The following is a 15,400-nucleotide window of genomic DNA, read 5'->3' as shown; positions in this document are numbered from 1 at the left end:
TGTAACAAATAGAGGAATTATAATGGAGAAGAGAAAGGTGAGATAACAACATTTACCATGGCTGATGCCCCATCTGCCAGACGAAAGCACATAAAAATTCGATGGTTGGTCGTTGGAATGAAGCATCATCTCATGGGTGGCTACGTCTGAGAATTTGGAACAAATTTCTTCAGCATAATTCATGCAAAGTCCAGGAAGTTGCTCTTCTGAGCGTGGGCTTTCTGGCTCAAACTGCATGCCATCCTCCAAATTCGAAAATTTGGGTTCTTTGCCTGTTGATTTTAGTTCTCTAAAATTGTTAAAATTGTTGCTACTACTCCCAGAAGAAGTTGAAGGCTGGTCATTGTAATTCATCTTTACAATTCCTGTTTCAGTCCTCTGTCTACTTTCATCATCTATGGACATTGTATCTGATTCCCCTATTAAACTGTTGCTATCTATGATAGATCCCGGTTGTTCCAATCCGCCATCGGCCCTCCCGTCTGTTCTCCCCTTGATTGTAAACCCATATGGGTTCTCTTTGTTTTCAGCAACCTGAGCATCATCTGCGCCACTGGATCGATCTCGGAATTTATACTTTGGTAGAGGCATTTCCACTTGCTCAGCTTGCAACTTCCTCTTCTTGGTCAAGTCACCAATGTCTACAGGAAGAACTTTGATGATCTGGAAGCTGGTGTAACACAAGGGAATGAGAATAATTGTTTAGTGTAAGAAATGCAGTGTTGGCAATCATCTGAATATTGTCCCTGTAAGAAAACATTCCAGTATTTTTAACTCATGGAGAATGTAGTGTCAACTGTCGAGGCGTTTATGGATACTAATGGAAATGCATTAGAGTAGAACATCCTATGTCTTTTGATTACTGAAACATAATTTCTGGACAAAAAAATGAACTAAAAAAAGCTCTGCAAAAACATGGGGTATTGCAAACTTTTAATGTAAGAATCCAAGCAGCAAATACCAGAGAGAGATCAATACTTTCAATAGCAGTAGAGTGATACAAACACTAAGGCCACATTCTTCAAATTTTCTCATTTTCAGAATCTTCCGAATATTCGCCGTGGGAGAAATGGATAAGAACAGAATGCTTGGAGCAACTGCTTTGTTCTGAGTTTGGTACAAATCTAAGCCAAATACTGCTTTGAGATTCTAAAATCGGAGAACAGGTGGAATGGGTGAGATTTGCCAAATACCATTCTTCATGTTTTTTCATTTTTTTTTTCGATTCTTTGCAACTTGCAAGGCAAAAAGCGCAGAAGCAATTTTGTGTCTACTGTCAATGGGTGCAACTGATCTTACATGAGTCTAAAGCAACTCTCTAGAACAAATTAGCCAACAATCTCTAATGTAGAAACACACTGAAAGATTGATAGATGGGAAATGGTAACCATTATTTCGCTTCTGATCTTTCTGTTTCTTGAATTTTTGAAATCATTTTTTTGGAGAAATTTCATTTAGCTCCTAAAAACTCAGGAGAAACAGTTCTTAACACAAACACCATTAAATTTTTTTTTCCATCCATACCATTTTTAATTTTTTCCATTCATTGGAACTCCAGGATCAGAGAACATTGATCCAGAAAATGGTAACGATATGCAGCCTAAATATGATAGAATTAGTTAGAAATTAAACCAGACCCCCTCTGCTCAAATTATGAAAGATCTCAAATGTATAATGGAGAAGAGGATTTACTGTAAAATTCAAGTGAACAGAGAGTATGATTTCCTATGATAAAGAACATGATTCAAAACACACAAAAAATGGAAAAACCCAGAAAGCTAACCTTCCAATTTCAGATGGGTTTTCCTTGTCTTCACCCATCTTTACCCACAAATCTGATGTCAGCCCCATCCTCCCACCTCTACTCCATTCATGTAGGCATAAAACAACCAGTAAAGGAGAAAGAAGAAACCTTTTGGCATTATAGGCCATTTTGCCACATGTAAGTCATCAGAGCATTGATTAGGATTCATCCAATGGTTGGGTTGGGTTGAGGGGGTGATGTGCATCTTTCTCATCATATGGATAAGATATGCTAGCGGCAGACGCGTAGGGTGCAAACGCGCCAGATAGGCCTATTCGCAATTTTCTTACATTTCTTGTGTGAGGTGTTACAACGTCCAAATAATTCAAAAGCATTCTGTGATAGATAATTCAGGGGCATGATCACGTGAAAAAAGTATGAGTGGGGACTAATCATTGTTAATTGTCCAAAACACCCTTCTCATAATTGGCTGAGGATGTTCTCATTGGGCGTCATTGAACTCAAAGTGTTGGGTAGTATGGTCAACAGAAGAAAATTAGAGGGCATTCCTGATAAGGCTAGAAGTGCTACGGCAATACCCACTTGGATGCGAGTTACAATAACCCCTTGGGACCCACAGTAAGCAAAAGTTAATAGGCAAGTAATATATCCGGGCCCCCTTTTTTACTTGGGACAGCCCATCTAGTGTATTGACTGTCCCGAGTGAAAAAAGGGGCGAATAAATCATTTCCCATGTAAAAATTCATAACAGTGGAATAATCTTCAGCCCAGTTTGATGTATCGATTTGCGTTTTGACATTGATGGTTATGATTGCCAAAGAGTTTTAACATTTCTGAGGATTGGCTTATATTTTTACTGTATGTGTAAAAACAAGAGAACATGTGTGTAACAACTTGACAAATTCCTTTATAATTTAGTAATTTACAAGGTGGGGAGGCTGAAATAGACCAGTTCCAGGGTCATCCTTCCATCTACCTCCCTTTCATTTTGTATAAGTAGAGGGCTATGAACACCAGCGTGGAAACAGTAAAATCAAAATTCATCTGGGAACATGTCTTGGAGTTTTGCAAGGTGATTCGTCATAGGAAGTGCGAAACCGGAGACCAGAACCGATATGCTTCGACGTGGGGCAGATCCAGCTGAAAATATTAGGACCCAGAACCTGTATATGAAGCAAACATAGAACAATGTAACATGAAACATATAGATTTCATTCCCATGAATAAATGTGAAACAAAATAGTACTGTGCTGCAGCACTATTTCCAAACCATCTCAACTATTTAGAACTTAGAAGTACGCAAGAAAATGTAGGAATCAGTCATTGAGGAGGGCATTGGATGAGTTGCAACCATGTTGATATCTATCTGCCTTTGAATTGAGAGTAATTTTATTTTTTCTACAGTCAGTACCAATGACTACATTTTGAACTAAATTTGGCAAACCATGAGACAGAACTGGAACAGTTTTAGGGGGAGTAAATGACAGCTCATACGACTGAATGGAATTTCTAAAACAAACATTTCTTGACAAGGGGGATCATTAGCCTGGGTCATTTTCTAAAAGTGCCTGCAAGAATTAAGCAGTTTTCTTTTACTAAAAAACCAGTTCGAGGTGGTACTTGGTGTAATGGGTCAGAAGAAGTAAAGGCACTCCAGCTAATGTGACCACTAAACACATGATAGAAGTAATTGAAAGCTTCGACCCCCAATCTGTAGCTCTGTATTCTTTTTGGTACTGTCGGATAGGAAAAAGGGTATATAAATATGGGATAAATTAGCCCTCTTTCCTTCCTCAGGCCACCCCCTTTTGTGTAAAAAGAACAGTCATAAATAGATGGGTTAGCGAAAAGATCAAAATATGGTTGTGCTGATATCATTTCCCTAGCCCGGGTAAGAAGAGGGGGGAATATATTAGTTCCCTAAAAAAGTGATCGAGGGTAAGATATTGGGGAAATGGTGCAACCCTAGCTATTATCAGTATACCAGGTCACAGAAGCCATACAAATCTAATAACATAAGACTGAACATATTATTTTCCTGAAAATGATATGCATAGTCATGGTAATCACTAGGGGCACGTTTGGCTACCATGAATTTATTTTCATGATAAATTAGCTTCATCTGGTGAGGAAGGCTGGGAAAGGAATTTGTTTTCCCGAATACGAGAGGGACTTAGCGAGGAGAGGGCAAGAAAAAACAGGAAAAACTCCACCCCAAATGTGATCGACTTTTTCCTAAATTTGAACCACTTATTCACCCTCTCCTCATTCCAGCCCTCTCAAATCTCTCATTCTCCTACCTTCCCTACGCCTCTCACACCACTTGGAGACACTGATTTATCATGAAAATAAATTCCTCGCTGCCACACATGGCCTAGAAGAAAAGTATAAAGAGAGATGCTCTTACCGATACAAGATTCTCGTACACTCCTAAGTCATACGGATGGCGATAAATGTTTCCTATTTTTTCTGCTAACCACATAGCCCTCACGCCTTCATGATACTGCAAAATCCATTATCAACATGATCAAAACCTTTCAGACCAAATTGGGCCCAAACCGAAGAGATAAGAAGCCATTTATAGTTTATCAAACCTCAATTGTGGTCTTATTATGCAAAATGAGGTAGATATGCCACCCCAGGAGAATACTCAATGCCACAGTTAAGGGAACTAGTAGTACCCCACAAATAATCTGCAGAAAAAATGGAATGAGTAAAACTACCATGGTGATATCACTTTGAAAGATATAAACGTCTGGCACTACTTACATAAGAAGGTTTGAAAGAACCTCCACTCTGAAGCTGATCCTTGTGAACATCATAAGCCGCACTACCCACAAGCAAGACCTGAAAGAAGGATCATATACTCTTCCCTGATATATTGTAACTTACTAGTAACCCACAAATCACGCAAAAAAATAAATAATAAGAGACTAGTAACCCATTGAAAAAGAGAGAATGGAAGTGTACCATGGAATGGATACATGCAGTTACAGCATACAGCACGAACACGAAGAAAACCTTATAATTTGCATGGCCCACACAGTTATTTATCCAAACACAGTGATGATCCTGCAAGCATCAAATGATAAAGTCTTAAACAACAATTGAAAGCTTTTAAAATAACCAGGACATGAGCAATTATTGCTTATACATACCATTCTCAAGACACATCTTCTGCAAACACGGCAATGATGTGCACGAGGAGGCTTATAATGAGAACACTTCTGGCAGTATCTTAAATCTCCGCCCTACAAGGAAACCACCCGTTATGAACATCAACTTTGCCATATTAGGATCAATTCTAGTCCATCCAATAACTACTTTATTATTGGTATATACAAACTCTACCGAATTAGTTGGATAAGATAGAGGCCATACTGTGACCTAATAAAAAGTTATGGTTTGGAATCATGGTTGTAAATTTCTACTGAAATCGACAAAAGACGATCGGAATATTTCCGTTTCCATCCCAAAAATGAAATGATACCAATATCGAAACAATAGAAACCAAAATCATAAGTGCATTAGTGGTATGCTAAATCAGTATGTGTTACATTATTATATTTACATGAATCGATGTGAAATGTAGTCTATAAATTATGTATAATTATTTATATGAATTACATGTCATTTAAAAAAAAAAAAATTATATGAATTACATGTGATATGTGGTAGACATGCATCAGTACGGGTACGAGTGTCGGAACCCAACACGGGTATCAAGTGTCGGATTCGGCAAACCTCGAAAAGAACGATTCGTGGATTCGCCAATATATTTTGATCAATTCTCAAATTTAATTTTTCAACATAAAAATATGGTTATGACTAGTAATATAGAAAATTTTAATAGGCTAAGTAAATATAATGTTTTATTTTTATTTAAGAAACTTTCTATTAGGATGGGTAAAACTCAAAACATACTAAACTTGTAAAGTTGTGGTAGAAGTCTTCCAAAAAAAAAAAAAAAACGAAATAAGTGAGATCTAGAAGTGTCTATAAGTGAGATCTAGAAGTGCCTCAGCGAATGTATTGGAACCCAAGACATGTTCGACACGGGTACTACGTCCACTTTGAAGAATTAATGTAATATGGGTGACAACACATGTCACAAGGTATTTGATGTTATTTACTGTATTAGATGACTGTGTTGCTTATGTCGTGGTTTCTAGGCGAGTGTATTAGTGCTTAGATTCTCGATGGTGATCAAAATAAAATTCATAAGGAATAAGAAAACAATACCAAAGTGATTACTCAAAATATTAATCTCTGCTTGATCTACTACTCGCCGGTTTCTCAAATGTGAAAGCCTTGGAAGTTGGATTGATGGCTCCCAATAGGAAAGCACGTAATGTTAGCTAGTAGGATTTCACTCAACTCTTATCCAACAGGAATTGAGTATTAATTAAGCACATGTCTATTAAACATGCACCTACCATAATTATGGTGCATCTCTAATAAAATTTATTATAGCATTTCCTGAAGTTTAATATTAAAATTCTATCATTTGTATATGTTTCCATGATTTTACAATATTTCCACCGAAACCGAAACTAGAACCGAAATCAAAATTTAAAACCTTGTACGGAATTTTCTATGTACCAATCAAGCCTGTGAAAGCAAGGGCTAACCACCCTATTTTCCACCATATTCTTAGCCCCCAATATATTCAAGAGAAGCTACATTTCTAGTTAACATCCAATTTTCCTCTCAAGTCAGCATGGTGTCAGAGCCTAATCCCTCCTATGGAAGGTTGCTGTTTACAAGTACCAACTGTTTCTTTTCAGGATAGTGCAACCAAAATTCATGCCATCACAGATAGACTGGGAAACGAAGCACTAGAGAAGGAAGATGTTTGGTTTTCTAGACGCTTAGCGGTGTAATAAAATTGATTACTGTTTATCTTTCATAAAAAGAAAACAGTTTCATTATGATTCTTCTTTTAGAATAATTTCAATATGTGTTGTGCCTTCATTATCTACATAAATGTAGGGATCAGATTCAAAGATGGCATTACCAAAATCTAATGTTCTTTATTGTGAACTTGAAAGAAAAAAGTAGAGCAGTAGGGGACACGAGAGGGGAAGCAGATGTGACGCATGACCACTATGAGAAGAATTAATACTTCGCTCGTATACCAAAATTGATGCAAGATGGATAAGGGAAGATAACTGAATATGTAGCACCGATACTCACGTGATGCGGGACTACTACAGACAAAGGGCGAATCACAAATAAGCAGGTTTGCTTATAGACCACAACTAGAAGTCGGGAACTCAAAGAAAATAGGTGTTGATGATGGAAAGAAAGAAACAAATCTGGACAGCAATAAGATTCTAGGATTATAGCATGGGAATATGATCAGATTTCAAGAACAAAAGACTTTCCATGAGCAAAATTAAGTATAAAATCAATCCACATAAAAGCATGCAAGAATTCAAAAATAGACAACTCACAAAACTCAAAATTCTAAAATTTTAGCAACTCACAAAGAAGAGGAATCAATTCCCAAGTGCAAAAATCTTCTGAGGCACCAAATCTCACAAATCCCATAAGAATTGCGATGAACTTATTGTAGAAAAAAAAAACCAACTTCTCAATTTGGGCATTTAGGTTTCAAAGAAATTGGGAAATTGAGGTGATTTACGGATGGGAGGAAATATGTTTGCGAACAAGAGTGAAAAGGATGGGAATATGGCTGAAATGGATGGGTGAAAATTAGGGTTTTGGATCCTAAAATATGTTTTTAGTTGGGGTGTAACTCGGGCAGGGTTGGGTTGGGTTGGCCTCAACTCGAACCCAAACCGAAAGTGCTTCACTTCAACCCTAACCAAACCCGACCTGAGCCTCAACCTGTGGTGCATAAACCCGAACCCAACCCTAATCCAACCCGACCCAACCCCCAACCCAAGGATTCTGATCTAGCACTTTTTGTTATTTTATCAATTGGGTTCATGTTAGGAAGGGTTTGTTCTACAATGGCAGTAAAACATTTGTTTATGGCCGAGCAGAAATTGGTCGGAATTCCAGTGCCCGTAAAAAACGAAAATACTCTATACTCTCTTACTTGGGGGTTCAGGGGTGGCAGTCAGCTACGTTCAAGGGCATGAAAAGAAAGCAATTGGGCGTTGATTCTGTGGCTAATAGTGGATGGCAGTGGCTATGCGAAGCATGCGGTGTCTTCGGCTGGGGAAGGCATCAGGCCTTGCTTCTTTGGCTGAGAGTGGAGACGGAGAAGATGAAACAAGAGAGGAGAGTGTGGGTGAAAGAGGGGTTTTCATTCTTTCATTTCCTGTGGGGGTGTGGATGTTTTTATTCAGGGCCCAACAGTGGAGAAGAGGAGGATAGGAAGGGAGGCCATGGGTTGAGCATCGGTCGCAAGAAGGGATGCTGACAGCTAAGTGTTTCGCTAGTTGTTGGATGAGAGGTTGAGAGTCAAGTTGCGATTGTCAAATATCAAATATCGATTAAGGGTTAGAATTTGGTTGCACAAAAGCCAGGATAGTCTAGGGGTTTTGCTTAACATTTGGGTGCCATGTTAGAAAAACCCCTTGTTTGGTTGCCAATATAACGTAAATAGGTTGTTCCCCAGAATTCATTTCCATAGGATGATCCTAGCCCTCCGATCTATGGAGGATTCCATAATATGCAGTTCCTCTTTAGATCAGAGGGTTGGGATCATCCTGTAGAAATGATTCTTTCGGCACAACCTATTTACGTTGTGGCCATCACATGGACGGTTTGAATCATCCTATAGTGTGTTCCATACAGTACTTTTGGAAAAATACGGGACTATAAGGGCTTACACCATATAAAAATTCTATACACACACGCACACACACACACACACACACACACACACACACACCCCAATATTTTCTATGCTAATTTTCGTTATACCTAATACATTGAGAAAATCATTAAATCAGTAATCAAGATTAATGGCTTTATTAGGAAATGAATTTTCTACAATCAAATAGCATGTAGGTAGCATTCATAATCTACATCAACCTTCTATTTTTTCACTTTTGTCTATCATTCATGGAAGTTATAACCAATGGCATGTAAGTGCTAGGTGCATTCCAAATACAAGGTAACTGGAATGCCGGATGCACTAGATCCACACTTGGACTTACAAACACAAATATTTTCTTTGCTATTCTACAACATAAAACACAAATAATATATATGCATATATACATGGATTTATTAATAACTCTTCCATCAGAACTCATTATAGAACAATAAATTGAATTTGGATGAGCTTAAAAGCTATTGCCTTTAGACATCAGTCCTTAAGAAATGCACATAGGAACCATTCAAAGAATCAAATCATGAAAATATTCATTGAATTGCTACAAGTAAATCAAGTCACAATCATCCAATTAGCCATTACACATTTCACTTACAACAGTTAGTTCACAAGATCAATCAAGCCATAATGTTTTCTGAAGAAAAAACAGCAAAACAGAACACTTGAAATGATTGTAAATAGACAGTATAGGCTTGCATGATCTTCAATGATTTTAAAGTCAGATATATATTACAAATTAAGGTCAATGTAACTGAATTTTAATTTAGTAAACATTACTTTTACATATTCAAAAGCATTAATGCAACTATTATTAGTAATTTTTAAAATGGAAAGAAAATTCTTGCATTTATTTAGCCGATAAGAATCTGGTTCATAGAATGGATCAGTTGCCCCAGAAAGAGAGGCCTAAACAGGACTAGGGTTTTTATGAGCAAGTATTTCAGACTGAAAGCTTTCAATTCAAGGTAAGCAAAGAAGAGGGGGTCGACTGGTCGCTTTTACACGAGAAAGGGGGACTTAAGTCCATGAGTTGGATGCCCCGCCGCCTGTAAGGACTGCTTCAATCAAAAGGAGATGAGAGATAAGCGACTTGCCTTCCTCATGATTAGTCATATTGGATGAATGCCAGGGAAGAAGAGCTCCTCCACACCCCGGAGTTTAGTATTTGATTCTATCCACCCTCTTACTATTTCCAAATCCAATTTGATATCAAGACCAATGAACTTTGACCATTGTCAGTAATGTGCATCATTGGACGGGACAAGGGTTTTTATGAGCAAGTATTTCAGACTGAAAGCTTTCAATTCAAGGTAGGAAAAGAAGAGGAGGTCGACTGATCACTTTTACGCGAGAAAGGGGGACATAAGTCCATGAGTTGGATGCCCCGCCACCTGTGAGAACTGCTTTCAATCAAAAGGAGATGAGAGATAAGCGACTTGCCTTCCTCAGGATTAGCCATATTGGATGAATGCCAGGGAAGAAGAGCTCCTCCACATCCCGGAGTTTAGTATTTGATTCTATCCACCCTATTACTATTTCCCAATCCAATTTGATATTAAGAACAATGAACTTTGACCATTGTCAGTAATGTGCATCATTGGCTACCGCCTTTGGTGGCCATGACTAGCACAAGCTGTAAAATGTAAGGTCATGCTCGGAATGTAGATGAAGATGATCCAGATGAAGGGATAAAAGGGAGGAGAGAGCTATGACCAATTCCAATAACTTATCAGACGGGACAGGGGAAGAGGGTTTTCTCCTCTGTTGCCGGGTCTTTCTTCATTTTTCTGATACTCTCTCCAAAATAAAAGGATTAGCTTATATAGTCCCTTATCCGAGACCGTTACGATCCAACAGCTACTAACACACCCTTTATGGTGTTACATCTCCCACCCTGCGAGTGTATCACTAGCCCTCATTGATGCTAATTGTAAGCCAAATAAGAGGCATATTTTCCCATTAGGATCTATTTCTATGTTATTTACTTTCTAGGATTCTTATTTCCATATTTTTAGTTTTAGGGCTTTAATTTTCCATGGACTTCTATTTCAATTGCCTATATATGGGCCTTCTATAGTACAAATTTTAAGCTTTGATGATTAATTGATTGATTGAGATTCTCCCTCTAATTTCCTCTATTCCTCCCCCAAGATTTCTTCTCCTCTTTCTCCTCTATTCTTCTCCTTCTCTTCTTCTCTCTCTTCTCTTCTTCTTCTCTTTTTCTCCCCTTTATTCTATTTCTCTTCTCGGTCTTATACATCAAATTTGGTATCAAAGCAAAAGATCCACGAACTCAAAAACATCCACAAGAAAGCTGAATCTGTTTCCTCAAGTTTTTTTCTGCTTGTTAAGTATAAGAATCGATCCATCAGTTCATTTCAAAAAAAGAAGAAAAGAATCGATCCATTAGACCCGTGAAGCTACCGAAGAGAATCAATTACTCTTGATCGATTTCTGCTCCACTCAAGCCTTCACGCAAAAACTCCCCCGAGACCCTTCTCCCACAAAAAAAAAAACCCTAGCCGAACTACCTAAATTCCATATCTTCTTCCAAATCCAGATCTTCTCCAAGAACCCTAAAACATTCACCCAATACCCAAAACCCAAATCCTGTTGCCTAACCCACCCTCATCTCCCTAGCCCCAGCCTTAATCCCCTTCTTGGTTTTCTCGATAACCACCAAACCCTTGTTGTTGTCTTCCCAAAAGCATCACCCTGCTGTTAGTGGAACTACACCATACTTTCATCCAAAACAGTCCCACCTTTCCTCCGACCGAACAACCCCATCTTTCTCTTACGCCCCCCTCAGCAAAATACAATGCACACTTTAGTCACCGCATCCAGTAAACTCATTAAATAAGATACTACACCTACCAAGACTATTAATTTCCTTTGGGCAAGTCGTCCCTTCTCAAGATCTTTTCGCGTCTTCCCAAGAGAGACTCCACCTACTGTCATCATTAACATTGAAATTCCTTTCACTAATAAGGCTAATTACTCCACTACCAGACATATCACCATAATTTCAATCCCCAAGGCCAGAAACTTGAATATACACCTTTTCCCCAAGCGATTCTCATCTGGGCCAGCCTAAGTATTGCGGGGCACCTCATCCACGTGAGATGCCAGCCTTTCGTAGCCAGATGGTCCTACCTAAACTGTCATTCTTTATCAAGGATACTTCCTCTCACTCTGGAATCGGGTCCAGGGTAGGACCCACTTTTTCATTTAATGAATTCCTGGCAAGGAACCCGCCGTGATACCCCCAGGCTACCCCAGTACCCCTCAAGGCCTAAATTTCCTTACATGTCCAACTTTAGAGTTGCATCTTTCCGAAAAAATTTTGGGAGTCCCAGATCTGATGATTCTCCAATTTTTCCTTACATCCACGAATCTTCCTTTCCTAGACCAGGAGCAAAAAAGACTGACACGACCAGAGGTGCGCTTATGATGGATCCCCTTCAACTTTAACTCTTTTCCTTCGATAGAGCTAAAGGAAGGGTAATTCGTGCCACATGCGAAGGCTGACGCTTCTGACAGGGATTAGATATTTGAAATTTGAATTTGATGGGATAGGCCTGATGGGTTCAACGGCTCCCCAAGCCAGGTTTTCTGATGAGATAGTGAGCTGTAATTCCGACGCCAACGCAAGCTTTTTCTGAGCCAGAAAATCATAACCAAAATCCGATGAGGGTGGGGTCCTACTCAGATGAGGATGTGGAACCGGAGTCTCTACATCAGGAACCAACAGACACATGTAGCTCTGAGATTCAATATCAATTGTACAACATTGACCAGATAATTGAATTTGAATCGATGACGGCGGAAGCTTCCACCAAGGGGCAAGAGTTTTAGTAGACGCAAATGCCATACATTGATTATGACTCCCTTCCATGTTTACTTCTAACACTTGGCCAAAGAGGTTACCTACAACTTCAACTGTTGATGTGGCCCATACATGGAGGGGAATGCCAAAGAAATTAACCCAAATTTCCTCTAGGCCCGGGATGAAGTCTTTATTCCAAGAAAAAAGAGAATGTAGTTGATCATCCCACATCTCATTACCTTTGTCTAGAATCACTTCAGCTTCCTCCTCCGATTCAAAGATAAATAATACTTCATCCTTTGATAAAATACATGGACAACAGTGGGAGGTTCCAAATTCTCTTAGCCCAAACGCAGAGATCGTGAATAGTCCCAAAGATATCATTTCTTTTCCCGATTATGCAACTTTTAAGCGAGTTTAACCTTGATACTACCTCCTTTCCTAGGATAGATAGGGCCGGGTGTCTCTCGCAGGAGGTATAGAGATCACCCCAGAATCGGGCCATTGGTCACCTTCGATATTAACCAACCAATTGCCGGGTTGTTTTTCTCACCTAGGAGTGAGGTTCCGTCCTTCTATCCGTACGACATCTCCAGCATCTGACTCGCCATCTAAAGTTGAGATATTTATAGGAAGGACAATTCCAATCACCTAGTTGCCAACTTAGATCCCTCACGCTTCTTTTTTCTACCCACGTCCAAGATTTTCGAGCGTTGACTCCATTCACGGGATCCCGGTTGTGTTTTTTATCCCAACGACAAGATCGCCTCCATTTAAAATTCCAATAAGCACAAATATCACTACCAATCCCCCTCCGCCTTCATTCTCGTTGTCTCATCGATGGGGTGTTCCTCAGACCCCTTTTTCTCTCTTGCCTAATTTTATCACTTACCTTATAATATAAGGTAAGTGTTCACTCCCCTTTTTTTAACTTTGGACACCCCTTCCATTTCACTTAAAGTCCCGTGGGTTCAAAAGAAAAAAGACACCGATCCCAATGACTCCACCATTTGTTCCATATTTTGTTGGGTACGACAATCGATATCTTCAAGGCTACACTCCCTATAGTTATTATGAGCATGCATGTCTACGGTGGATCTATACTCTGGATGCATATTATGAGTATTACGGATATAATCATTGAGCGATCATTTGCTGAGTCAGAGAAACTGTGAGAGGACAAGCCCAATTGTTTTGGACACACATGATGATGCAGCGCCGTAACTTAGGCGAACCTCCATTCCGTCAATGGGAGGAGGTCCGTTATGAGTTTATGAGAGCTTATGCGTTAATAGCTCTTTATTGGTACGAGCAGAGGTTGGTACTCGAGGAGGCAGCTTGTCGTAAATGAGAAGTCGCAGCCTGCCATGAACGAGAAGCTGAAATTAAGGCAGCGAAGACATATCTAGAGTGGGATTTGCAGAGTTGCTTGGCTATTTCTTCTTCTATTTCTTCTTCCCTACCGCATGTAGATGATGTTAGTTCTCAAGAAGGGGAGAAGGAAGTTGGTAACACTACTGAGGAGGAGCCAGATGCCATTGTTTGTGAGACCATTATAGATGTTGAGCCCTTGCTTATGTCAGATACAGAGTCCATGATGGCAAATACAGAGTCAGATGACGGATATAGATCCAAAGAGTCCAGTGATTGATGAGGCATTGTCAGAGTAAGTAAAGCACGAGCAGTTCATTGAGGATGTTGATTCAAGATCTTTACATGAGCCCAGTGATAGGATTGATTCTACAGTAGATGCTCCGATCGAGATGGTTGTGGAGGTTGAGACAGAGGATTTCAGTGCGCATGATGAAAATCAGGAGGATTGTTAGACTAAGTCTAACATCACTGAGCTAGATATTTCCAGCGGATAAATTTATTGTTGATTTCATAGAGCCAGATGATATACCAGTTGATGATGACCTTATTGAGGCCGACCATAGATTGGTACTGCCCATATATATCATGCCGATCCAGGAGAAGTATGTTGTTATCTTCCCAGCCAGTTTACTTCTCTAAAGTGGTTTGTGTTCTAATGATTCTACATGGGCGATTTCTTCCCTCTCGCTACGCCCGCATTTCAGACGCTTATTAGACATCAGGAGTGCCTTTGACGGATTACGACTCCTACTGCTTCAGTGGATTGTGTACATATTTGATCGAGGCAGACTAGAACTCGAGGGCGAGTTCTTTTCAAGCGGGGGATAATGATGCTGATTGTAGGCCAAATAAGAGGCATATTTTCCCATTACGATTTATATCCATGTTATTTAGTTTCTAGGATTCTTATCTCCATGTTTTTAGTTTTAGGGCTTTTATTTGCCATGGACTTTTATTTCAATTGCCTAAATAAAGGCCTTGTGTAGTACAGATTTTAAGTTTTGATGATTAATTGATTGATTGAGATTCTCCCCTTTAGTTTCCTCTCTTCTTCTCCCCAAGACTTCTTCTCCACTTTCTCCTCTATTCTCCTCCTCTTATTATATTCTTCCCTCTCTTCTCTTTGTCTTCTATTTTTCTCCCCTTTCTTTTATTTCTCTTCCCGATCCTACATCACCCATTCTTTAGGTGGGATCCACCTAACGATGTTTCCACAGCAGGTTACCAACTGATGTGACGGAACATCGACACCATTCATCCCATTAATGCACATGCTCGTACATGTAGTAAAATTTTGGTTTTTTTTAAAAATAAATAATATATATCCCATGCATGATGTGTGCAAATAATGATAGGAATTTCTATCCTACGACAAAGGTTATTTGTTCATTCTCCATGACTATCCAATCGAAGGCAGATGTCCACATGATCCTCCTGCAATGAAGGTTATTTTCCCATTCACTGCGGTTTTATCCTACAACGAAGGTTATTTACCCATTCGTTGTGGCTCTCTCATCCGGAGATAAAATTGCCAACAGATCTTTCACATCTTTCTCCTGCAATGAAGGTCCTCTACTCATTCACTGCGACTTTCTAATCGATGGCTAAATTGCCAAACGAT

The 15,400-nt window shown here is 39.3% G+C and overlaps 1 protein-coding gene across 1 annotated transcript in view; it reads right to left on the bottom strand.

Annotated features, from left to right (window-relative positions):
- LOC143880109 (putative protein S-acyltransferase 16) overlaps positions 1-15,400 on the bottom strand; it is a 32,343-nt gene that overhangs the window by 323 nt on the left and 16,620 nt on the right. Inside the window, exons 2-8 of the mRNA XM_077382862.1 lie at positions 4,924-5,016; positions 4,736-4,837; positions 4,535-4,612; positions 4,360-4,458; positions 4,173-4,268; positions 1,784-2,928; positions 57-670 (exon numbers count right to left, since the gene is read on the bottom strand). Of these exons, the coding sequence (XP_077238977.1) occupies positions 2,806-2,928; positions 4,173-4,268; positions 4,360-4,458; positions 4,535-4,612; positions 4,736-4,837; positions 4,924-5,016 (591 nt within the window). The 3' untranslated portion in view covers positions 57-670; positions 1,784-2,805. The remainder of the gene's footprint in view (positions 1-56; positions 671-1,783; positions 2,929-4,172; positions 4,269-4,359; positions 4,459-4,534; positions 4,613-4,735; positions 4,838-4,923; positions 5,017-15,400) is intronic.

Source organism: Tasmannia lanceolata, unplaced genomic scaffold (genome assembly GCF_043159265.1).
Source record: "Tasmannia lanceolata isolate RefF3 unplaced genomic scaffold, GAP_Taslan_0.1 ptg000006l, whole genome shotgun sequence".
NCBI lineage: Eukaryota > Viridiplantae > Streptophyta > Magnoliopsida > Canellales > Winteraceae > Tasmannia > Tasmannia lanceolata.
This window is presented reverse-complemented; position numbering and strand designations above follow the sequence as displayed.